This window comes from Plectropomus leopardus, chromosome 15, assembly GCF_026936395.1.
Source record: "Plectropomus leopardus strain MGB_pleo_1.0 chromosome 15, ASM2693639v1, whole genome shotgun sequence".
In the NCBI taxonomy this organism is placed as follows: domain Eukaryota; kingdom Metazoa; phylum Chordata; class Actinopteri; order Perciformes; family Serranidae; genus Plectropomus; species Plectropomus leopardus.
This window is the reverse complement of record NC_142190.1, coordinates 25,528,493-25,554,083: the sequence shown is the minus strand read 5'-3', so window position 1 is coordinate 25,554,083 and position 25,591 is coordinate 25,528,493. Positions and strand designations below refer to the sequence as shown.

General features: G+C 40.5%; 1 protein-coding gene across 1 annotated transcript in view; it reads left to right on the top strand.

The window, feature by feature from the left end:
* LOC121952680 (sorting nexin-19-like) overlaps window positions 1-25,591 on the top strand; it is a 116,908-nt gene that overhangs the window by 47,227 nt on the left and 44,090 nt on the right. The window contains exon 3 of the mRNA XM_088088054.1: window positions 4,617-4,708. Coding sequence (XP_087944180.1) covers window positions 4,674-4,708 — 35 coding nt within the window. The 5' untranslated portion in view covers window positions 4,617-4,673. The remainder of the gene's footprint in view (window positions 1-4,616; window positions 4,709-25,591) is intronic.

Genomic DNA, 25,591 nt, shown 5'->3' with positions numbered 1-25,591 from the left:
TCGGTGTTACTGTAGGTTTAAATTACTCATGCAAGTCCCTCATATAATACAACAGACAGGCTGGACTGTGGGTGGTTGTCTCATGTTTTGACTTCTGTACCCAAACAGTTAAAACCAACCACTTGCAGCGCCTGCTTGCCACCCGCCACCCCCCGGGATGCTAAATTTTGCCTGTAGGTCCTCAGAAAAAGATTGTAATTCTCTTTGAAATGCCAGGAGACAAGAACCACGATTGAAAGAGGAACATTACTGGACATGCTTGTACTTTGGGAAGTACCAGCTGCCCAGAAGTAACTTAGTACCAATGACTAGCCTGAATGGTGACATGTCGAGGTATTTATTGAAACTTCTTGCAACACAGACGCAACTATGACTCATCTGTGAATCACAGCTTAAACACAAATAGTTATGAGAGGAGGGTGAATTATGGTTGCTGGTTGTGGCCTTTCCTGGAATCCCCCACATATAAATATAAGAATTATTCTTGTTTTAGGCATTTAAATTGCTTAAACATGAAAGTAGAAGTAATAAACTTAATGGTACATAACAGATTAATATTCACAGGCAAATACCAACTCTGAGTTTTATCCACCATTGTATTAAATATTTAAAAGTAGGAGTATGTTCAAGCTCAAGTGTACTTGTCGTTCCAAGTAATAAAAATTAAATGAAAACTTTGCTTTTTCAGAATGAGGATGTGCATGAGTGCATCAAAATCCTGAGTGCTGTAAAAGATCTGGGTGATAAATAAACTTAATGATACACAAGTATGAAGGCACTACAAGTTAATGGTAGGTTAAGGTTTTTACTGTAGTCTGGTGGTGAGATTAAACTCCTGCATTTTAAACCAGAAAATGGGGACTGCCTTACAAAAGGCAGCCAAGGTCATATTTTGCATGAGAAATTCTGGATGTGCTGTTCTGACTAGGGTTGCAGCAATATACTAGTTTTAAGTTATAGTGTGATGTGAAAGTTGACGATAATCGTGCTGTGTACATTTACTTATCTGTAATAATGAAAAGAATGCAACTGTACAGAAAAACCCACCTTTACCTCAGTCATTTTTTAAATGGGAGACTTTTTACTCACACTTCAATTCAAAATGTTTTCAAGTCTTAATTATAGTGATGTGGTTATATCTAAAACGGACCTCTCTGTTTTCATTCCTTTAAGGGTCATTCTGTCTGATAATTCGTTAATACCATGATACTGGGAAAATCTTATACCATAGCCTAGATGTGACACCCCATTGATAATGTTGAGCAATGTTTGAAGACCATTCGGTAAGACGAAATGCAACAGTGTTGCTATATCATCTGACATTACTGTAAAAGGTCACCCTGTACCAATAAAGGACAATTCCTAGCAGTTTGCTCAGACATCTGTCAGACAAGATGGTGTGGGTGGATTTCGTAACACAGCCTTCCTTTATCAAAGGGGACGCGCAGTTTCAAAATTTAGGGCAAAACTAAAGCAACAACACACTGAAAGGGAGGAGTTAACATGTCATTAGTTTATGTTGTGTTTCATTTTTGAAGTTTGGTAGATGTACAGCACTCATACAGGTTACTGTGCGACAGCAGCTTTTGTAGGCCCGAGATGGACAATAATGACGACACATAGTGCAAGGCGAACTAAAAACAATCAAATACAATATCAATCCATGTTACTCAGGCTTAATTCTTCTTCTCGGCAATCACTGCATTTTCTGCCCTTACCTTATAAAAAAGTGCAGTAATGATTTTTTTTTTTTCCTATTTTTGGCAACCCGCTTTCTCTTCCCTGCTTTCCCAGGCTCTGAGAGTGGCTTTAAGGGGTTACCTTGTTAGAGGTTTGGGGTTATGCCCATGCCGGTTGCTCTGTTTTCTCCAACCTTCTGTTTTGGAGAGGCCCTTCTCTTTGGCGGCACTGTGACAGGGTTCTTGGCAATATCCTGAAAGTCAAATCTGTTCATTTAGATTCAAGTGGTGACCATGGAGCAGACAGCAGCCCATTGGCATGCTGTGGCAAGACTAGTATCCAGGGCACCTAATGTCCTGAACTAAACATTTGTCCTTTTTCATAACATTAACACGCTGATATACATGAGTCAATCTAAGTGCGGAGGTGATTCTTGTATTTCTAAATTTGGCACAAACTGTAGCTTCTTGTGCAAAGTGTAACTGCGTATATATTGCTGGCAAAATTGCTTCCAGAGGTCAGAAGTCAAGTTTAGACGGGGTATCATGTCTTTGCTCAAGGACACTTTAGCAGGACAGCTGCACACTGGCATGGGGCTTCTGTGGATACACGAGAGTTTAGAACAGCTACTTCAAAATCTGAAATAGTGCCTCCTATGTTAGTGCAGGTTACCTCACTAGTGGGTTCATTTCTCAGATGTAGAATGGAAATATTTTGTAAATGACTAGTTTTCATGTGAAAACAGTGGAAACCCACATCTGTGTATTCTACCAGGAACAAGAACTTCACTGTATAAAATAGAAAGCCTATTGCTGTAAAGGAAGAACAACAGGATCAAGTGTTCAGAAGTGGATTTCCCCCACCCCTGAGTTTTTGTAATTAGAAAAGCCAGTAACGGCTTACTTCAAATAATTGTACCCAGTTGCATCATTTTTTTTTTATTTAATGGGGGATTTAGAAAATAAGTTGCCTTTATGAGTTGTCTGTTTGTTGCTTTTTGTTGTTCAATCATTCTAGTAGCATTAGAGCTGAAGCACTATTTCCTCATACAGAGCTGTATGCAGTCCTTGTATTTAATGATGTGTCAGTATAACAATTGTACACGTTCTGACATTTGCTTGGATTTCTTTGTTTTCGTATGGCTGGCTTTTAAATTCCATGCAGTCTTTGGTCGTATCTTTGGCTTTGCAGGGAACACAGGAGCAAAGAAACAATGAAAAGAATCAGCCCTCGGATAGAACCTTGAGATACTCCCGGGGAATTGTGCTGATGAGGATATAGTACTATTGACTGCAGCAGTCTGGCTACTGAACTATTGACTGTACTTTTGTGATAGCAAAAATCGTGCTGAGACTAAGTATTTGAAGGCGAGAGGAATCCATTCAAGTAAATCAAGCTTTATGATTAACTATATATGATTTTGAAAAAGAAGTTTATATGTATTTTATTCTATATAAAGACAAACGTACACATTACGTGTACATTACGTACTGACAACCAAGTGCATGAGAGTGGTAAATAAGAAATTTAGAATTACTATGGTGCCGCTATGAGAAAAGCATAATTCAACAGTTATTTATATTATTTTTTTCTTTTTATAATTAGAAGATATACAGTTATCCAACTAGGGTCACTTGTCCTGTAAAGCATTCAGGGGACATTAAAAAAGGACATGTAACATAGAGCGTCAGGAGGACAACACATTAACACAGACAACAGTGTGAAGCATCAGGATGTGGGCATGTGGGAGACACACAATAAGCCATATCAGCCATACTCGTTCACAGTCGTAGCCTTCCCCTGCACGGTGGGCCGATTAGAGTTTCTTACGGACTGTACGCCATTTGTCCGGTCTGAAAGACGACTAATGGGACAAAGGGCATGAGTGAGGAGAGGGGAAACGAGGGAGAGATGCTCGCTGAATCGCCCAGCCCTCCCCTGAGCAGGACGGGGAGCACCACTCTTCCTCTTTGCTCATAGCTGTTTTCTCCCGGCCCTCAGCCATTTTGGAGAGAGGAAAAAAGTGGCCGCTTTCTCTCTCCCTCTCTCACTACGTGGCATAGCTTTGGAAAGGCTTCAGCTGCTGTGTTGTAGCAGCAGAGAAGACAACGTTTTGCAGCTCGGACTTGGGAGATAATATGTTTGCAGAGAAAAAATTCTGACGCGAAACAACCTTTTTTTTTTTCTATAAATTTTTTGTTTCCCTTGCATTCAGCTGCTAAGCCTCTCTCCTCTTTGCTGTGCACTTTCACTCATGCTGTGTCCTTTTCTTTAATAACTTGCGCTCTAGTTTTGTTGGCCGGTCCTTTACCCTTGTCGCGTTTAAGTTATATCTTTTCGCATCTCTCAATTTCATTTTATGCAACAGAGTTTAAGACAAAAGGATATGTCCAAATTTTGGCAGCATTAGGGACAGAGCTGCAGCCAAGGACCCTGCTGGGATCCAAAAAAGCCAAGCAGAATGAAGCACCAAAAAAAAAAAAAAAAAAGAAAACACCACCCTTTCCTTTCCTCTCCTTTCCTCTGTAGCCAGCCCTGCGCTGCCACTCCTCCTCATCCACATCTTACCGCATTCAACCTTTTGCCATTTCTCTCTTGCCGTACCTTTTTTTAAAGGCGATTTGAGGTTTTTGTACCCCGGAAAACGGGCACCGGACAACGGGTTAGGAGGGCGTAACAGGGACAGAACAAGGGGATGTTATCTTCTTACTTTTGTTTGTTATTTAGCTATTTTTCTCATTGTTGCGGTATATAATTGTTGTTGTAGTGCTTGTAGTTTTTAGTCTTTTCTGTGTTTTAAGGGTGCGCTTGAATTACCACGTGTTTGTAAGTGTGTGGTTGTAGGAATGTGTGTGCACGGGCATGTTATGTGTCAGCGGTAGACTTTCTGTGCTGTTCACAGTCAGTTTTGACGATTTCTATATCTGTTTTTATAGGTTTCTGATTTATGCTGAAGCATTGGCCTACACTACTCCTCAAGCCTGACTCAGAGGATGTCTAACCATCAGTTCCAGCATGTGCCCTACTGGTATGTTTGCGATTTAAAATACTTATAGTTTTCTCTCTGTTAGCTTGGTTCAGTGTTGTTTCTAATCCGCACCCTTTGGTGCATACCTGTTCAAAGCATATGTTTGTGTTTTGTTTTTTTTTTTCTGAAGGTAGGTAGTAAGGTCAAGGGAAATGTTATTGCCCATAATGCATCATTAATCAAATTATTACACAGAATGTATTTATGCACTACCACAATTAAAGCAGGCATCATATTTTGTATTCCGAAAGGTGCGACTAAAAATAATTTCATAAATGATTTACTTTAGAATATTTTTCTACAGAATTTTGATTTGTTGTCTGTTGGTAATTGTAGATTTTGCTAAAGATAGAAATCGCCTTGGGTCTTTTTATTCATATTGCGGCATTTCAGTAAAAATCTCATAAAGCCGAAAATGGCAATTTATACAGCACAAATTTATTTGCTGAATTCAAATCATTCATTAGTCGCTGGCATTTTGCCTTTTTCTGTCCACATATAAAACAGCATACTGTGCATTATTCTGTCTGACATTTCAAAAATAAATGTTGACCTCAGAAGAATGTGATCAGTAGGTTACACAAACACCACGTCCATCTCACAGTCATGTGCTCTGGCCTCTTCAGTGTACCATTCTTTTAATTTCAAAGCTCTCCTCTGTAAACTACTGAACCAGGAAAATTGGTTTTATTGCAACATTGTCTAATAATATCTAACACATGAAAATTGCATGAAAGGGACTATATTGTATTTTACTTTCACCCTAAGATTTATTCCTTAAATATCATAAGCGTTCAAATAAAATGAAATCTTAAATCTCCAACATAAAATGGAAGATTTCAGCATAGTTCATAGTGGCTCGTTTGCTCAAACGCCCACTGCGTGGGTTGGTATTTTGAATGAGTGGAGTTTACAGGATCAGACAGTAGAATAACTTGCTGTTTCCATGTTTTGTGGCTTTCATCTTCCTCATTTGCTCTTGATGGGGTGATGCCAGCTGCCACAAACCCGTAGATCCGAACTTGTGGTGACTGGCTGCACAAGCTCGTATCTATAGGTATGTGTCTTCCTGGCAAATACAGCACCTGCCCTCTGTCTGTGAGAAAAACAAGCTCAATGTAATGATCGTCAAAGCAGAAAATGACTGCATAGTAATAAAGATGGGTATTGTATAGCTGTGTTTACAGCAAGTCTTTGATACCACCAGACTCTCCTCGCCTGTGTTCCCACGAATGAACAACACTGACCCTGTCACGACAGGATATTCTCTACCAAACTTACTCGACGTCACGTGTCCCGTCTTTACACAGTGACCCCACCCAAAACAGGAGGGTTGGACTTATGAGGGAACGACATGACAATATAAAAATCCCTGAATTAGGCCATTGGGTCAGTGTTGCTAATCGGTGAGCAGGAGTGCTTGACATAAATATTACAGGATGTTTGAATAAAACTGAATTCTCTAATATGTTATTGGTGGATTAGCAACAAAAACAGAAATTCTAATTTTGCTTTTTTTAGCTATCGACTGTGTTTCTTAAATTTTCTTAAAAATTTCCAGATATCGCAGTGACGATCTATACTATAATATCGTTTGCTTTTACCCTATACGGTAAAATATCATTTTATAATTTTTGAGCACGATAGTTTTGATGCATTTCGCCCTCCACAGCATCCGTCCTGCAGTTTCCTCCAGTGTTCCGCAGGTTGAGGTAGTAGGTTGTATAGTTCAGAGTGACACCACAGGAGATAACTGTACAGCCTCCTAGCTTTCCCTGAGGACACACCACACACTCTGGACACTGATGGATTACTTCACCAAACTCCAACTTTTGTGCAATGTTAGACAGGGCTTTGAGTTTTTCAGCTGGTTGTAAAAAAGTTGTCTTTATATCGAGTGGTTTCGTATTGAGCTCTGAAATATTTAGATTTAATTTTTACAATTTCCTTTTTTTTTAATTTCACTTTTTTTGTAAGCTGCAGGAAACGATGAAAATATGCCTTGCACAAACTAGCATGAACATGTAAAACATTGCCTCTCATGTGATATTATTTGTGACAGGAAGACAAAATTAAAACAGTCTTAGAGCGGGGGACAATGAGGGGGGAAATGTGTGAGAGCTGGGAAAAGGCACCAACATGCTGCTGCAGCGAGGTCTGTGGGTTGCTCTAATGAAAGAGATGCCACTGAAGGGAAACACCATACAGCCGCAGGGGGAAGAACACAGTCTTGGCGGCCAATTATGTACAAAGTTCAGTTTCACTTAACCAAAACGGTATATTTCCTCTCCGCAGCGATGTGGTAAAGACACTGCTGTGATCAAAACAGCCAGTAACAACTTTCACTGCTTCAAACCAACAAAACCACCGACCCCTGAAATTATCTGGGTCCCTGACACCGATGTAAAATACGCTGATTTATTGCTTTATTTGAGGCAAATGAATTTCTCCTGCTTTGTCACAAACCGTGTGACTTTCGAGCTGTTCTTCACAGACATGTTTTAGCTTCAGTTTGGATCTCTGTTGGAGACTACATTCAGTTATGGGCTCATATCAGTAGACACCCCCGCCAAATGTGACAAATGAAATTAATATTAAGCAAATGCCGCTTTAAAAAAATATATTGTATTATTTGTACAGGTAATCAAATCAAATATGGATTATTATAAGCAATTTGCTATATGCCACAGTTGCAGGATTTTCCCCTGACTTCACAGTAACACAGTTGTGAAAATCAATTATTCCAGCTACATCTTTATTTGTACTGCCACGAAAGTATGTTCCTTATGCAGCGTTTAGTTTTGGCTAATCTAATAAATAAAACGCAGCAGTGGATGCAGTGTTGTTGGGGAGGCATGGTATCCCCGTAGCGTGGTGCGCTGCTGTGTGCAGATGTGTAGAGCATAGAGTAGTATGATGATGAAAGACTGTTTCCACTTAAACTCTTCGCTCTCTGTCCCAAGGCCACCGGGTTCGATGGAGGTGGAGTAAGGAGCTCTGTGGGCCAGAATAAAGCGGGGGCCCTTAGTACGGGGCAGCTCCTGCAGTACGAGAGCGTGAGCAGTCAGTTACAGTAGATACAGCACGACTCTACTGTGTTTTTTTTTTTCAGTGCATAATTACCCTGCGTACCCTACTAGTACAAGCAAAGTGTTTTTCATTTGCATCCCTGTCTGTGTGATTCGTTTTGTTGTGGCCATGGGGGTAGTGTGTTACAGTATACAGCAGGAGGCACACAGGAGCTCTCCCTAGTGACCCCCCCAGCATACACACCCGCCCTCCTTGTGGAATCTAAGTGTAGGTTTTTGTCTTCATTGAAAATTTCTATAAATAGTTCCGTTTAGCTGCTCTAATGTTAGTTCTGTGTGCGGCCGACTCGAAGCGTTAGCGTCGCTTGAGAGGAAGTGAAATTAAAGAGAGGCACTATGTAAAACTGAGATTAAATGAACAGACGCCTCACTGCAACAAAGTGCATGTCATGTGTTGAGAGGACACAGCATGTGATGTCTGTGACTTAGAGAAGTGCATTTGCCTTGAAAAAGCTCAAATCAAGTCATAAAAGGCCAATTTCTGATGATACTCAAGTCAGAAAGAGCGAAAAATGTAAATGAAGTGAGAGCTTGTGTTTATGATTTCTTAATTGACCTTGAAATTAAAGCGAGTACACTCAGAGAAAGCAGTAGAGGGAAGGAGGGTGATAGTGTGGGACCACACAGGCCATTTTCCTGCTGTCACTGATCTCAGCCCATTGTGTGTTGCCCGTCAGAGGAACCCTGTTCTTGTAATTCCCTCTTCTCCCCGTTTGTCTCGCTTTCCTACCATCTTGTCTCCCGTCCTTTTTCACAAGCCTTTTCTGCTGCTTTACTGCAGCTAATACTGATAAAGTATAAGACTACCACACCACCAGGCTTCCAGTTACATTTCCTTTACCGCTCAATGAACTGCGTTTTCGCTCCCTAACTCCCCCCTTTCAATCTTGTTCCCACCCTCCTTTTTCTCCATGAAACGCACGCTGTAATACCCAGTCGCTCTCACAGACACAGAGGGAGAGAGAGACAGGAACAGAGTACCGGACTTGCCGACTGAAGAAGGATTTTTTTTTTCTTTAATGAAAAGGAGCTTGAAAAGAGACCTTGTAAGATAAAAATGTGATTGCCTATCTTCGCCTTCGTTCTTTCTCTGCTGCTGTATGCTCTTGTTCTCTTTACTACTTTCTCCCTCCCTCTCTACCTCCCCTTATCTCTCCTTCTCTGCATATAGCAGGCCTTTAGAGTCTAAGTGATTTCAGCTGTGGGAGGAAATGAATGGATGATATTTATTTCTCTTTCCCGGCTCGGCTACTGCTGTTTCGATGCTGTATGTAACAGACAGAGGGGCAAGCAGAGGCTCTTCAGTTTCTCTGCCCTGCGGACTTGAGCCTGCAATCCATGAAGCATGCGAGGCAGAGGAGGGAAAGAAAATACAGTGGAGCAGACACAGACAGAGAGGTGTGATATAGCGAGACTAAAGCGCCAAGGAAGAGCAGAAAGAAAATGTGAGACAGATGGAGCTTGGAGACAGACAGACAGCCGGGCAGACAGGCAGACAGGCAGACAGGCAGACAGGCAGACAGACAGGGGAGGAAAAAGATGGGTAGTAGTGTCACATGGAGAAAGAGGGGTGAGTAGCAGCAGGCAGAGGCACTACAGCAACAGGCGTTACACATTTTTTCCTATTATTCACTGCACTGTGGCTGTTTTGGCGCTCTGTGTCTGAACCTATTTTCATAGCTTTGAAACATATCTGCAAAATTCAGATGATAACAAGAACTTCCGTCTGTTTTTTGTTTTTTTAAGATGTAAAGCTGCGATTTACATGGAAAACTTTGCTGAGATTGTGGGCACATGTCTGTGTTATCGAATGTGGCATGCATGTGTGTCTGAGTACGGTGCATTTGGCTTTCTTTTTATTCAATTGTTGCGTTATCTCACCTTAACTTTCCCGGCATTAATAGTGCTTTTGTTCTAATGCTTCCTTCCTGTCTTTCTTTTTCAGTTTTTCATTTTTCATTTGTTCTTGCTCTCCTGTGCTAGTAAGCATGTAGCGGTACAGGCCCATTGATATGCTCTTTTTTTCCCTTTTGCATGCCATTTTTCTTCCAGTAGCCACTACAATGCATTTTGTTGCATTCATAATCTCTAAAGACATTTAAAAATTATATTTTGCGTTTACTCTTTTCTGTTGATGCTTTATATCTTATACGTATATAGTAGCTTCTGTCCTCCATAGTTTCTAAATTTACTGTAGTGTCACTCTTGCCTTTTGCTTTTCTCTTTAAACCCTTCTTCACTATATTTCTTGTTCACCTACTTTAACCCTTTAACCTCACACCTGCCCTCTGTTTCATCTCTTTCTCTCTGTATCTCTCTCCCTCCCTCTCTCTCTCTCTCTCCCTCTCTCTCTTCGGCTGCACATGGTACAGTCTTGCATGTCTGAGCAGCAGACGGCTAGACAGCAGCAATCTGCTACAGCAGCCTCATGTTCTAGCCCGAATGATCCATTCAACAAAGCCTGAGCTAGCAGCACTAAAAATCTCTCCCTCTACTTCTCTCTCCAGCTTTCTTTTTTTCTCACAGATCTCTCTCTTTCCATTTTGTCTGGCCACATCCTCCCCTCCTGTGTTCCTCCGCCAGGCTGACCGGCGCAGACATACAGAGAGGACTGCGGCAGCCACCTCGGTCAGCTGGGTGAGTTTTCCTCTTTCCTTCTCTCCTTTCTTGCTCCTCGTCTCATCACCCTCCCAACCCCCTATTTCTCCTCCTCTTCATCTTGCGGGCAGTCAGCTCTCATTCTGTCTACCTGACGAATGAGCTTTCCCTCCATACAGTCAGAGCCGTATGATTGACAGGTGCGGTCTCAGAGGACTGACATGCCTGCCGAGTCTGGAGATGGGATATCTCATAGGGAGAATGTAAGTTGGAAGGAAATTTGGCTCTTTTTTTAATAACGGATGGGGATTTTTATCTGGCAGTACGTTTTTGGTCTCTGCTGCTGTCCTTGTCGTCTGGCTGGTGCTGCTGCGCGTGTGCATGGTGCAGCATTTAAGCATTTAAAGTGAAAAATCAAAGATGTTGCACTATCGATGATGATCCCACGATTCTGCCAAGCCAGGATGTGGCAGCGGCAGGGAGGCCAAAATATGCTGAGGGAGAGCCATTCTTATGAACATCATGTGATAATAAAATGCTGTCTGTCTGGGTGTGTATGGCCATTCAGTGGGGACTGTCGCGTGCACAGTATGCGTGTGTTCACTTGTAATAACATGATATGTGGTCAGTTTTATATTAGTGTCTTTTTATGGAATGTGCTTGTGTTTTACGGCACGACTCAGTATTTGACTGCATGCCCCGAATACAATTATAGTTATTGTCTTTTACAGTATAAAAGTGCTATGGATGACCTAATGCATGTGCAGTGGGTGCGTGCAGACTCCGACTTATCGAGACCAGACTGGACTTAGTGGCAAAACTGAGACTTAGGGTACTGCAAAGCACAAAGCCAGCGAGAGAGGAAGCTGCCATTGTTTGCTCCAGTCTCAGCCCGAGCGCTCGTGCAGCAGATGATCTACTCTGTGTCGCATAGGAAAGGCCAGACAAAAAAGCAATCTGTACCTCTCTCATTCCCTGAGACCCTAACTTGTGACGTTTTGCTGTGATGTGCACGGGTTGGGTTCTTGGGAGCTGCGAGGGGCACTCACACATCTCTGTAACCTAAAACAAAAAAACAAAAAAAAGGAAAACATGGCGGAAAGACACAAAGCACAGCGAAGAAGGGACGGCTTCGCTTTTTTAGCAAGGCTCGGTGACAGGGAATGTTCATACGATCCACCCACACAGCGAAAATAGAGATAGAGGGGAACGAGAGGGAAGAACATTGGGTTTCTTTCAGGATATGGAGGGGTTTAGACCCAGAGGCAGGCACAGCGTATGGGGTGGTGGGTGGGGGAGAGGGGCAGATGGATAGAGGAATGTGGGTATGAAGGACATGTGACTGGGATAGGGGGATGTCCAGACAAGGTGGGGTGATACATCGAAATGCTGTCACAGTTACAGTATCCTCAACTTTTGGGCAGGTTCAATAAATGAATGAGGAATTTGTGACTAAGGTTACACCCACAGTGACTAATGTTACACGTGCTTACATAGAGGAACAGCACTCAGTCTGTAAAAAGCAGTGCTAGAAACACTGTACTGTGTATACTTTGTAGACACACAGTCATAGACTGCACCAGCAAACATATACTCGTTTTATACGCAGCAGAAAAAAATGTACATATAAAGCATATATATATCACTCAGGTTGCAAAGTGCAAATCATTTTTAAATCAAAGGGTATTCAGCGCTTTACTTTACCATATTCTTCATAACAGGCAAAAGACACAAATTCTTTATGACTTGTAGGTTTTCCTACAGGCTCTTCATGCCTTATCTTGAGAGCAGCACAAAGTACTGGTGAGAGCGTGACACTGAAAGCTCGGTACACTTGTGTTTGACCTCATGTAAATTATCAGCTCTTTTTCTATACCTGATGCTCCTATCTGCGTGTGCATCTTTGTCACATGTGAATAGATGATCTTGAATAGGGAAACTCAATGCATAGTTGAGTGACAATTATAGGGTACTTGTGCATGTGTGCAGCAGGGTGCCGAACCCATGGGTGCCAAGTCGTTAAAGTATAGATGAAAGCAGGGCTCTAGCGCGATGCTATACTACAGCTGTTACAGTGTGTACTGTGTTGTAACGGATGTTACTGGAGGGTAGATCGAGTGAGTCAGTATCCGGTCCAGGTTTTTGATGCAGTATTGTATGTGGGGCCACTTCAGGTCTTCAGCTGCTGCTGATACGTGTATCATGCTAAGGACTGTCGGCTCAGTGCTCACAGTTCTCCTATAAGCAGCGTTCAGTGTGTTGAAATGTGTCTGGAGGCAAATGCCTGTTTCTATAATTGGTCGGTGATCTGTGATCACAGTAACAGCTTCATTTCCAGCTTTCCCCTCCCTTTATCCACACCTACAGTATGTAACCCTTTACGTGTCTCCTTCCTCTTCTTCTTCTTCCTCAGCCACTCCGAAGTCGCTCTCACTCTTTCAGGGAGCTTGCTGCATTTGAACAGCGATGCTGTTTGATGTTTTGTCCCCATTCTTTCATTAGTTTGGATGAGATGTGATGTAGTAATCATGTGGTTGAAGGACAGGTAGCTTTGAGCTTTGCTTCTATTTTCAGCCTCCATTTGAGGCATTTTTAGCCACATCAGACGAGCGGTTGAAGAAACGCCTGCCATTTTTGGTACAATCCCTCAGTGCTTTAGGAATTTAGAGAATCATTAAATAGGCATTTTACTATGTGGTCAAACACTCCTAATGAGCAGTGACTTCTGTAAATGTGCAACTCATTCGCATTGTCACGCACTTCATATCTTATTGGGAGTTTTGCTCCCCAGCCTGGTTTCAGTTTACTCTGTGAGAATGCGGCTGTAAGAAAGGTTGCCTCAGAATGACTCCAGCAGCATGTAATACACAATAGCCAAATTTATACACGAGTAAACAAGCCTATGATATCAAATCATATCTAAACAGAGATGCAACAGAGCTTAACAGCAGACAACAACACTTCTGATTCCTGCAGAATGTGTGTGATCCTTCTTCGCTATGGGTGGAAATACTTCACTGTTGAGGTCTCCAGCTCCATGTGATCATATGCATATTGAGATGTTCTAGCTGTAGGGGTTTGGTGTCCATGTCTGTTATTATAATGCCATCTTTCAATCTCTTTGACATTTGCATTTTAAAGAGAATCAGTGGGAGAAAAAAATATTTATAGTCAGCAGAAGTACATCACCTCAACACTTCTCATTTCATATGTCTACGTATACACATTTTTTTTACATTCAGGTATTTGGTTGTAAAATGTAAATGTGGCAATGTGGTGTCGTCTCAGTTCAGTGGGGTTCCCTACTTGGAGCAGCAGGTCTGCAGCAGTAGGTCATGGTGTCAGTGTTTGCCTTGTCCAGCAAAAACATGCAGAGAAATCCAGACAGACAGTGAGGAAGAGGAAAACAACAAGAGGCATACTGAGCATTTGTAGATATGATTTCTGTTTGGTTTCGAAACGCCATCCTCTGCTCTGAAAATAAAGTAATGACCGAAAAAAAGGAAAGCAGCTAACTTTCATGTGTGCAGTTTAAGCATCCATGCTGTGCTTTCATCAGTGTGAGTATGTGTATGTGTATGTATGCGTGTGCTTGTGTGTTTGTGCACATGCACGCGCCACATTATTAAGACCTCCCACCACAGCCTTGCCCCTCGGCCTTTGCTCAATTTTTTTTTCCACCTTGTAAAATGGCCAACCATTTAGAAGACTAAAGATCTTTCGGTGTCTCTCACTGACAACCTGCTAGGTGTGAATGTTTTTTTAAGAGAATGACACTGTACAGGCAGGTTTAGTGCGCACAGCGCGACCCGCAGTGCTGGAAATTGATTGACAAGAAAACAAAGCGATTATTTATATGAAAGGCATATGTGGTTTTGCATGACCCTTACATTCCACTAATAATCAGAATAATAACCCAATCAGAGTAAAAATGTCTCATATAACTACATAAAAGGGAAGAGACTGGCCCCTGACTGGGCTGAGATAGGTGGTCTAAACCTTTGATAATCCATTCAGTAGGAGAATGTTAGCATCTAAAAACCATGTAAACACTTAATACCATCATCTCTCTCTGGTTGGAATAAGTATATTCTTCCTGCGCACGTCTGCCCCACATGGGCGTAACATTAGGTGTGTGCCTGCTGCATGTGCCACACACGAACATACAACACACGCCTTTCCTCTGCGGATTTCTCAAGTATGAAGGAAAAAACATACACACAGTTCAGTAGATACATTTACCATAGCTTAGATGAATATGTACAGTTTTTTGTTGCTGTCAGTTATGGCTAAAATACACGGGATACGGTCACAGAGTAACACGTCTGCCGCAGCATGGCCGCAGCAGAACACATCCATAATAATTAGCTGAGGCTGCTACAATGACCATGTAAATCGTGCTTGCCTGCAAGGGCACCACGCTGCTAAACATTTATTTCATGCGGCTGTTTTATTAATTTCCCGGCCCTCCAAAAGGTAAAAACTATATAAAACTGTGTAAGAAATGTGCACAATCTTTTACAAAGTGGTTAAAATCAAAATCTCATTGTACCAAAGGCAATGCAAAGCTGCAGAGCAACCTTGTGTTTGTTTTTTGTTACATTTTACATTACAATAAATCAATCAGATTAATGTATACTGTTGTTAAAACTATCCAGTTATTTAATTCAGTGCCATTTAATATAGTCTGCTCTTCTAAACCTGGTAACTAACTGTATTATCACTTGTTAAAACTCAATACTCGTAGTGAAGCCAGCAGCAACCACAGAGACGGAGTCTGTGTAGCAGGTAAAAAACCCCACTCTGCTCCACCTATGTGGGTTTCAGCTGTAAACTGTGGACTCATCAAAAAAAGACATATTGTAAGGATGAAGTTGCTACAACATAGTTTAACCAGATGCCATCCAATTCACCCTCTGAAGTTTTTGTCTTTCACCAAACTAAGACTAGCTTCATTGCCTTGTTTAGTCATCATGACACACACTTCATTCAAACTCAACTGGAATGAAATAATTTTTAAAATAAACTTAAAATAATCTTGGTTAGTCTTTCAACTGTTCCAACAATCACCAGTTCGTTTTTGGCTGAAATAAACCCATAATCCACTAAGTTAGATGTTAAAATGTGTTTTTCCTCGCTGTTTGTCATCGTTCTGGCCGCTCAGCAGCAGCTCTCACTGGTTCTCAAGAGACAGACAATTGTTTTAGAAAAATAAAATGAAAAAGTAGCCCAAATAATAAGCCAAAAAAAACAACCGCTGGTGTACTCAGCTGACAACTCAGGTGTACTGGCACTGATAACTGATACATTTATATTCATATATTCTAACCACCCAACCCTGGCCCCTGGTCCTTAAAGTTATTTGATGAAAAACAGGTTTAGTGATGTTTCATGACTGCTTTTTTAAATTCTGTTGAATGAAATTGAAACTTGATCAGAAAATATAATACTGCAGATAGCATATCCTGGAGTTCAAATACATCTAAATGCACTAAATGAAGAGATTGCACTGTAAATCAAAAAGCAACCATCAGTGATTTCCTACCGCGTACACTGGGAGCAAACCTCAACATTTAGGCATGCAGCTTCTTTTTTTTCAATATTTCATGTCTAAATGGATGAATAAACACATCTGTTATGTGAGTGTACAGCATATGTCAGTGAGTATGGTTTTGTCAGCTTTATGTCCTCATGCATCTGTCATTTCCAGCTCTTCCCCCTGTGCTGTGATCTCACTCACGCTCTCCCAGAGTCCTGAGATGCCCTCTGATCGCTGGATCACGCTTGAATCCAGCTCAGTCTTTTTCTGTCTGCTGCTTCTTACAGTAGCTGCTGTTGCTCCAGCGGCAGCAGCAGGTGTGTCTACCTCCTGTGCCCCCCCCTTCCCTCTTTCCTGTTCCCTTATCACTGCAGTACGGCAGCTCTGTCTGGGAGGCAGCCATTCCATTGTTCTCGCACCCCCTTCACCTAAGGTGCTCCTGTGGGTGTTGGCACCGCTCTGCCCGCCCCAGCCCATGAACGGGACTGCTTCCAAATCACTGTGATACTTGGCACCCAGGTGCCCCGAGCACGTTACGCTCACGGCTTTCTGTCTCCCTTTTTCTCCCTGGACAGAGCTTACTGCACTCTCTGCTGCAGACCGCCGCCATCTTGTTACTGCTTGTGCTGCCGGTCTGCCCGCCTCTGCTGCACTCAAACCAAATCGTCGAACCCAGTCTCAACTGTATGCCAGCGTCTCTCTCTCTCCTGCCACTGTTGTTTTGTTACATGCCAGTCCTGTCTTTTCACAACTAATGGATGCATTTTCTGCTGTACAGAGGCAAACACACCTGGGACTTTTAGGAGTACATTTTACCTGAGAAGTTGTCGCAGAGTGGAGGCTGCAGACACTGTAATTAATCACAATGTCACAGCACACTTACTGTATACTTACTAAAGTATGTCATTGGTAAGGTATATTTAAATACAGACTGTGATTGCGTGGGTGTGTGTGTCTGTGTGTGTGTGTGTGTGTGTGTGTGTGTGTGTGTGTGTGTGTGTGTGCAAAGCCATTACCAAAGTCTTACTGTAACTTTGATCAAAATACTGCCCTACAAAGGCTATCAACAGTAAGTACAACTCTCGTCAAAATTTCGTTATGACTGAATTTAAAACTTGTGATATCTGTTCTATCTTATTACAACATTTCCTGGATCAATCCGATGCTGTTTTAAAGAAAATAGGGTGTTAAAATTGCTGTAACCACAAAATCAACTTATGCTCATACCACAGTTTGCATGTATCCTACAAATTAGCGCCCCTCAAGTGCCTTTTCATTCTTAATGTAAAGTTATGTAATAAACATAAAGTTTCAGAGGTTAGGCTTATGAAAAGAAGGACGGTGACGATATACCTTTAAATGACTCAAAGTTCACTCAAAGTTCAAACAGCTCCAAAAGCCGGTCACTTGTTGAACATTGCGGGTGACAGTCCTGTGTTTTATGATCCATCCACCACAACAACCTGCCTTCTAACTAGATCACTGGGGACTAATTCATTCTTTACTTCCATCAGCGCATTTACTGCAGCCTTCCAAAATACGTGGGTTATGCACAAGATACTGGTCCATCATTACGTGGCATATGTACAAATTTTGGTGCATTACTTTTTGTATGAAAATGTACAAACAGTGCATGAGAACAGCCTGACAAAATTCAACTGAAACCTGAGGCAAACCGCAGTGAATGCAGTTATATCACTCTGCACTGGGTTCCTAGAGATTTGTGATTATATCGAGCCAAGGACAATCACAGTAAGCGTGTAACAACGAATAGTAAACACGAGAATGATGATGATGCCAACGTCAAAATAATTGAAAACGTAAAAATGACTAAAGTAAGATCAGTGTTGTAGAAAACGATGTTATTGAGTAATCTAACTTTATCTCAAACCTAATGAAGTGAATATCACAACTACAAAATAATAGTTGAAGGTTGCCAATAAATTTTTCTGTCACTACTTTTGAAAGAAACATCTATGAATAAAACAAACACAAACTGAATCTAGTTAATGAAAAAAACAGTTTTCCTCACTTCAATAGATAAGACATTAAAACTGATGTAGATGTGTCTAGCGTTGGAGTTTGCAGATTTCTATAAGCCGGTAAATGAAGGTCCACACATCCAGGAGCTTTTTATTGTGACCTGAATTATCTGCAAAGGTCTCTTCCTCTCCAGAACAAACACACCAGATGATAAAAACTGTTAAAAAAAAAAAAAACGAAAACCCACTGCATAAATCACTTTCACAACAAAAAAAATATCGTTGCTTTTCTGATGCTGCTAGTGGGGGACTCCAACTACGGTAGTCGACATGAAAATGCAAATGGCCATATAGCCAAATACTGGCCATAGAGCCAGTATAGCGATGCAACATGATGATCTCCGTGAACAATGACATGCTCCCTATGCACAATACAAACAGCTAATTTTAAGGTAACAAACCCACAATTTTTATTTTTAGGTTATTAGAAAAATAAAAATAAACAGCTTATTATATTATATTCGATTTCTGCATATATATTGAAATACTGAAATCCAACACAATGGACATTTAAGACAATACAAAGGCAGCATGCAGTAACTACAATTCAGTTGCATGTTTTTAGGACATAGATGTACTGGGTTTTTTTATGCATAAAAAAACTCATTAAATACCTATTTCATAAGTGCATTACCACTTTTATACCTATAGCACATTTGGCTGGACAGTCAAAAGGGAAGAATAACTCTAATTTATCATAACCAATACAATTACACAAAACACTAACCAGCCACATCCTAGACAGTTGTGACAATACACTCATGGTTGTTTTACTAGTTTACAAATTATGCAATGCATGAAAATCTATCAGTGATTCTTCAGGCATTTCTTTTTATAGAGTCTAGTGTATGCTGACCACATACATACATACATACATACACACACACACACACACATATATATATATATATATATATATATATATATATATATATGTTAACTTTGTGTGTGTGTCTCAGAGAGAAAGAGAGTGAAAGTGAGAAACTGAGCAGTGTTAAGAAAGTTCTCAGTCTAATTCTGTTTGGCACAAACTGTGCTGGTTGACCATATGTGCACCGAGCAGATCATAAAATGATGACTGCTTCACACATGCTTACATTCCCTTCAAACACTATTTACACAGAACATGTCTGAACATAATTAGCTTGTAAAGATAAATCATTTTCCAGTCATAAATTATTCGCAAATGTCTGCTTTCTAGCTCCACTTGTCACTTTTAAGCATTGTCGTAGTACTACAAAGGCACTACACGGTGTATCATGCCGATTCCCAACAGAATCAGATGCAGACAAAATACAAACATTATAGCAAAAGGTACAAATTTCAGTGTACAATATAGAAACGGTATGGCTATATTGAACTGCGCTTTGGTGAGAAACAAGTGGATATGTGTAGGTGGAGGTCAGAGTGATACAGCAGTGAGTTCAGAAGGTCTTCGATCCTTTCAGACACCCTGCCAAGAAGAGACTATACTAATGAAATCATAAAGAGTATGAAGAAAACAAACTGTCTCTCGAGAATACATCTATACAACTGATGCTGCCAGTTTTTATTTCTTTTATTTGAGTATCTGGACATACTGCACATGCACTATAGCTTTCAGTAATACTGTGTATGCAAGGCCAAAGGCTGCTTTGCTTCGGGGTGAAAATATCATCAGCTCTTATCTGACGTTCCCCTTTACAGGTCAGTGGAGGCAACCCTCTGTCCCAACAACTATGGGTCAATCACAGAGCAGTTCAATCATAGCTGTTACAGTAATGCAAATTATATTTAGTCATGTCATATTTAGTGTGAGTCTGATGTTGTCAAAGAGAAAAGGGGGGGAGGGGGGTGTCTTTCACAAGTGAAGAAAATTTATGGGATTTCCCTCAAAAACATGAGGAAAATGGCAATTACCTACAATGGTAAGAAATGTTCCAGGAATTGCAAGAAATTACTTTATTTAAAAAAATGATTTTAAATAGCTATTGAAAAAGAAAAAAGTTAGGGAAAAATATGTACAATTATCATAATTACATTTTCAAAATTCTATTACAAAGTTATGACTTTTAGGCACTTTTTTTAGGTCTTTTTTTGTTGTTATTTTACCTTGGTTTTTCTTTCTTTTTAAACTAATTTTGAAGTAATTTTTTAAAAATTATTGTTTCATTTCATTGCTCATTGCCTTCCTCCTATGTTTTTGAAAGAAATCAAGCCAACTTGCTCAGCTTTCAAAGGGTTAAATAACTCAACTCACCAGGAGACAAATTGTCAACAGACTAATCAATTATAACGACAAAAGTTCAGTTTACAGTGCAGTTTCTGTACTTCTGTAAGTTAGTATTTGTAGTACTTAACAGGTGGTACACGAGGCAGTAATCATAACAATAAAGCAAATCACTGTAAAACAGAAGAGTTAACAACAATTATCAGAGAGCTTTTTATAGAATAAAGCAGTTAAATACACCAATCAGCCACAGCACTCAAACCACTGACAGATTAAGTGAATAACATTGATCATCTCTTTACAATGCAATGTTCTGCAGGGAAACCTTGGGTCCTGGCAATGATAAAGATGCTTGACATGCACCCCCCACCCAAACACAGTTACAGACCATGTACATCCCGTCATGGCAGTGGACCTTCAGCAGGACAATATAACATGCCACACCATAAAAGCAGCCCGAGAAACATGGAAAAAAAGTTCGAGGCATTCACCTGGACTCCAAACTCCGGAGTTTCTAATCTGAACAAGCATCTGTGGGACGTGCTGGTACCCCAACTCACAACCCACAGGACTCAAAGGATCCGCCACCAACGCCAGAGGTCCGGTGTCAATGCCTTGATGGATCAGAGGCCCTACCATGGATCGAACTGACCTATAGAAGCATGTACACACAACCTCTGAGTACCAGCACGCCCACAGATGCTCAATCAAATTGGGATCTGTGGAGTTTAGAGGCCAGGTTAAAGCGTTTATCTCTTTGTCTTGTTCCTTTGGCTGTTCTTGAGCAGTTTTTATCGAGTGGCATGGTGCATTGTCCTACTGGGCGTCACTGCCATCGAGGAGTGCTGTTGCCTTGAGGGGGTATACTTGGTCAGCAACGGTGTTTGGGTGGCTGGAGCATGTCAAGTGGCACCCACATGAATGCCAGTACCCAAGGTTTCCCTGCAGAACATTGTATTATAAAAAGAGGATCAATGTTTATCACTTCACCTGTCAGTGGTTGTAATGTTGTGGCTGATCGCTGTGAAGCAACACAACAAAGGCTACAATTTAGAGCCTCACTGACAGTCACAGATGACAAAAAAGGTTTGGAAAACACAGGCTATGAGATTTATTTGTAAGTGCCAATATTTTCACAGTACCTTTTTTAGGGCTGACAATGTCCGTCTGTTGGACTGTCACGCCCACCACTTCAGTTCAGACTGAAATATTACAGTAATTTTTGATAAACTGTTTTAAAGATCTCCATGGTGCCCACAGGATGCATCCTAGTGACTTTTTTTTAACATACACAGTGAAATATCTATACCTCACATATTAGATGAGCTGAGACAGCCATTGGTGGTCCCAAGTTGATGTACCCTCATGACTTAGGTGATCGACAGATTTTTTAAATGTATTTATTTATTTTGTGGTGGCACCAAAAGGTTGACATTCGTAGTCTGAACATAAATGTTTCAATAACAACTGAGTGGAGCTTTTATTCTAAAAACAGCTAATATTAGTATGCATACATGCTTAGCTAGAAACTTTCAAACTAGGCACTGCTGATCAAATATAAATCAAGACTCTGTTACAGCATTTCCTGTTTACTTGCCTTAAATATTCCAGAAACACAGTTTAGTGTACTGTTCGCTAAAATTAGGGAATTAGTCTGACCAGTGGGTGGTACCTGGTGTATTGTTCATCTGTTTCCAACAGCTAAACAGTGCATTGAAATATGTTTATGAAAACATTTGAGATGAGAAACAGGCAATGCAGTAGTAGAATCTTGATTCATATTTGATCAGCGCTGCTAAATTTGACACCACTTCACAAGCAGTGATTGACAATATTTACATTTGAGTCACACACTCCTGGGCTCTGACTGGTTGGTTGCGGTGCTCTCTGATAGATTATGGCAAAGGCTGTTAGAGGCAATAGGAGGAGGATGAGAGACATGATTTTTTTTTTACAAACAGTTTGCCTCATATAATACTATGCCAATATTTTTGACAAATATGACAAAAGTTTATTTTTCATAAAAAGTTACAAACTATAACTTAAGGGCAATCCACACCAAAAACTAAAACAGTGAAGATGTGAGCGTCCGCACTGACAAGTAATAAGGTTATATAAACAGTGGCGCCAAGCACGGGTTGTATTTTGATTGGCTGTCAGTGTTTCAGTTGTTCATCAAATGATTTTGAAAGTGATCCCGCTGATATCGTTCGCGACCGTCGCTGTCTTAATTGTTGTGGCGTGGACTTAACCATCCAGTTAAGCAATATTTTAAACATGATATTTATTGATATTGTTACTGTTATTGTTCTTGGTGTTGACGGCCCTGTAGCTTTAGTGGAAAGGAAACTGAACTGTTGCACTGCAGCCTGCTGCATAATTATGCCCCTGCACACTTTCGATTTCATATCAAAGAGACAGAACAAGTTTGAGCTTTTTGTTTTGTTGATTGCTGATGCAAGTGTGACTTATGTAATTGTTTTTCATTTGTTTCCCAACATGAATGTTTCTTTTTTTTTCCCCATACACCAATCAGTTTGTCCTTGAAGATAATAAGAATCATTAATCAAAACAGAGATTTTGTAATGACGCAGAGCAGGTAAACTGTGATCACACTCAGAGCAGCTGTCTGACTGGTCACTGATGTGTTCCAGCAGTACAGCAGGCTATCGATTATCAAATCAATTTTTAGCTCGTGTCTCGCTGTATCTGTTGGCGAGCTACATTGCTGTTATATTGTAGTCACGAATAAGAGAATAGGAGTGGAGTGAATTACCTCCACGGCAGCAGAGGAGACAGATTGCATGACATGGTGCAGTTTGCACATGGAATGTAGAAAGATTTCAGGCACTCGGTGATGAAGGCCAGATGTTTGAGTTATGCATAGGAAGTCAATTGTCTACAGTTGCTACTGGGTATGACAGTGATGCGGCGAGGCACCAGCACTGGTATCTACTGTATAATCAAATCTCAGAAGGCCCTCTCTAACATGTAATGGCCTGTATGTAACCAATACATGTGCCCGGTTTGAAAAGCAGTCTTCAAAGAACATCACATAAACAGAGGTGCATAAATAAAAATAGAAACGGTATATGAGTAAGAGGAGTTGCTCATGAATTCCCTGGTTACAGTTTGCATGGCAACTAATCCTGTTTTTCATAAAGCAATGCTAAACCTCAAAAGAGTCAGATTGTTGACAAGGGGTGTTAATTAATATGACTGGCCAAAAAACGAAATGATAATGCATTATAATGTTATCGCTTTTGAGCAAAAACATTACCGGTTAGCTTTTCATTTTCTTTTAAACTCATATTAATATCATTAGTTTTTTACATGATTCCTCGCGGGATAAAATGATTTGTTCGTCCTTTAAAACTTACATAAGCTGAAAAATGAGACAAAAATAAGGATAATTTTCCTAAAAATGTTTTGATAGACACAGTTTTCAACTGAAGAACACTGACAGGATAATCGATTTCTGTAGTCCTACGAAGATTTGGATTTTTGCTGGACACAATTTCTTCTCGTCTTACACAGTTACATACACCCCAAGCCTGTCTCTGTCCTACACGAACACACACACACACACACACACACACACCATCTTTTGTTTGGATTCAGACGGCATTGAAGGCAGATCCTGTGGCCCTTCTGAGGAGAATGTTAATACGCCCGCTCTGGTCTCTCTGGGGACGCAGAGAATGGACTCTGGCTGCTAATGCAGTGTCACACTAACCCCGCTCACTCTTCTCACACACAGTTAGCAACAGCAGCACTGCCGCAAGCACTGAAATGCATTTAACTTCACTCATAACTTACCAAATCATTTCGTGTTGATCTCAATCATGCGGTCACATAAATGCAAACGGAGTTACAGCAGGTGTACTTGTTTCACGTTGATTCCTTAGTGCTATTAAGCATTATGTTTTTAGTGCATGAGAGTTTTGTCAGTATTTAACTGTATAAATTGACTGATGAGGCAGCATTTCAGCATCCTTCTGTCAATGTTCAAATAGTGTAATAGTCATATTTAACTCTGCCAAGGAGGATCTGATATTGATTTGTTCATCAGCAAGATTACATAAAAACTAGTGGCTTTATTTCCATTAAACTTTCACGTTCCTCAGGCGGCCATCAAAGCTTGGGGGAGATCCAAATCATAGGGCAGATACGCAATTTTTTTTTCACTTTCGTTAACATCGCCAGATAGGGCATTTGACCTTGGCAAAGATCTGTGTTCTCCATGTGCCTTCTTAGTTATGTTTTAAGTTTTTTTTTGTTTTCTTCCAGTTTCGGGTGAACCGCTTGATAAAAACGTCATCAACACGAAAACTCACTCTGAATTGTGAATTGTCAATTGTGAATTCTCTGAACAATTACCTGCTCTGTTCACACTCTGGCTCTACTGGACATCACACACACTTTGTACTAGGGAGCTAGGAGGATAAATTCAGTTTAATGTCCAATCCAACTGATTCAGGCATTTCACATACAGGTCCTCCAGGTTATGTATGATAATGTAAGGTTTGCAGTGCATTTGTGACAGGGGCTTGATATTTATTCTGTTGCTTTGCATCTTCTCACTGTGCAGAAATGTCCTCTTTTGGTGTAGCCTATATACAGATGTTTTAGCTTTACCGTGCAAGTTAAAACATTTGTCAGAGAAGTGATAAAATGAAATTTTTTACACAATTTTGATGAAGTTATTTAAATAATGGCATTAGCTATTACAATTTAACAGGGTAATAGTAATCTGTAATCTAATACATTTCAAAAGTTACCTTCCCAACACTCACTGAGGCAGAGGCTGTGTACTGGAAAGACATTCGGGTTTCAGTCATTCAGCTCTCTCACAATGTAATAAAGCAAAAGTAGCCGGAGGATCTCAGAGGTATTAAAACAGAACTTTTCATATGATTTGTAGACATTTTCATGAATATTTCAGTTTTTGGAAATTTTGCTAATTTGACAAAATAGTAACAGGAAAAACTGTTACCTCTGTGAACTGTAAAACAACGATTTCGTTCATTGCAATATTGTTTCACTGTTGAAATTATTCTGAATCAAATATGCACATTTATTATATCATACTGTACAGCTGTAGCTGCAGGGCAAAGTGAGCACAGTTATTTACACAAACACAAGTTAATTTTCCAGATAATGCTGTAGACATGAGCACAAAAGAAATGTCAAACATTTGACTAAACAGACTCAACTCACGATCAGCTCACTTTCTTGTTCTAGAGCTTTAAACTGTCCTGCACAGTCCTCCTCAGGTGACGATATGGATGAGGACACACCACTGTCTTACTACCAACTATAGAAGGACATTTCAAGAGCAGACTTCAGCCAACGCCAAATGCCATTTCTTGGGATGTTAACAAAAGTGAAAAATAATTTGTTTAT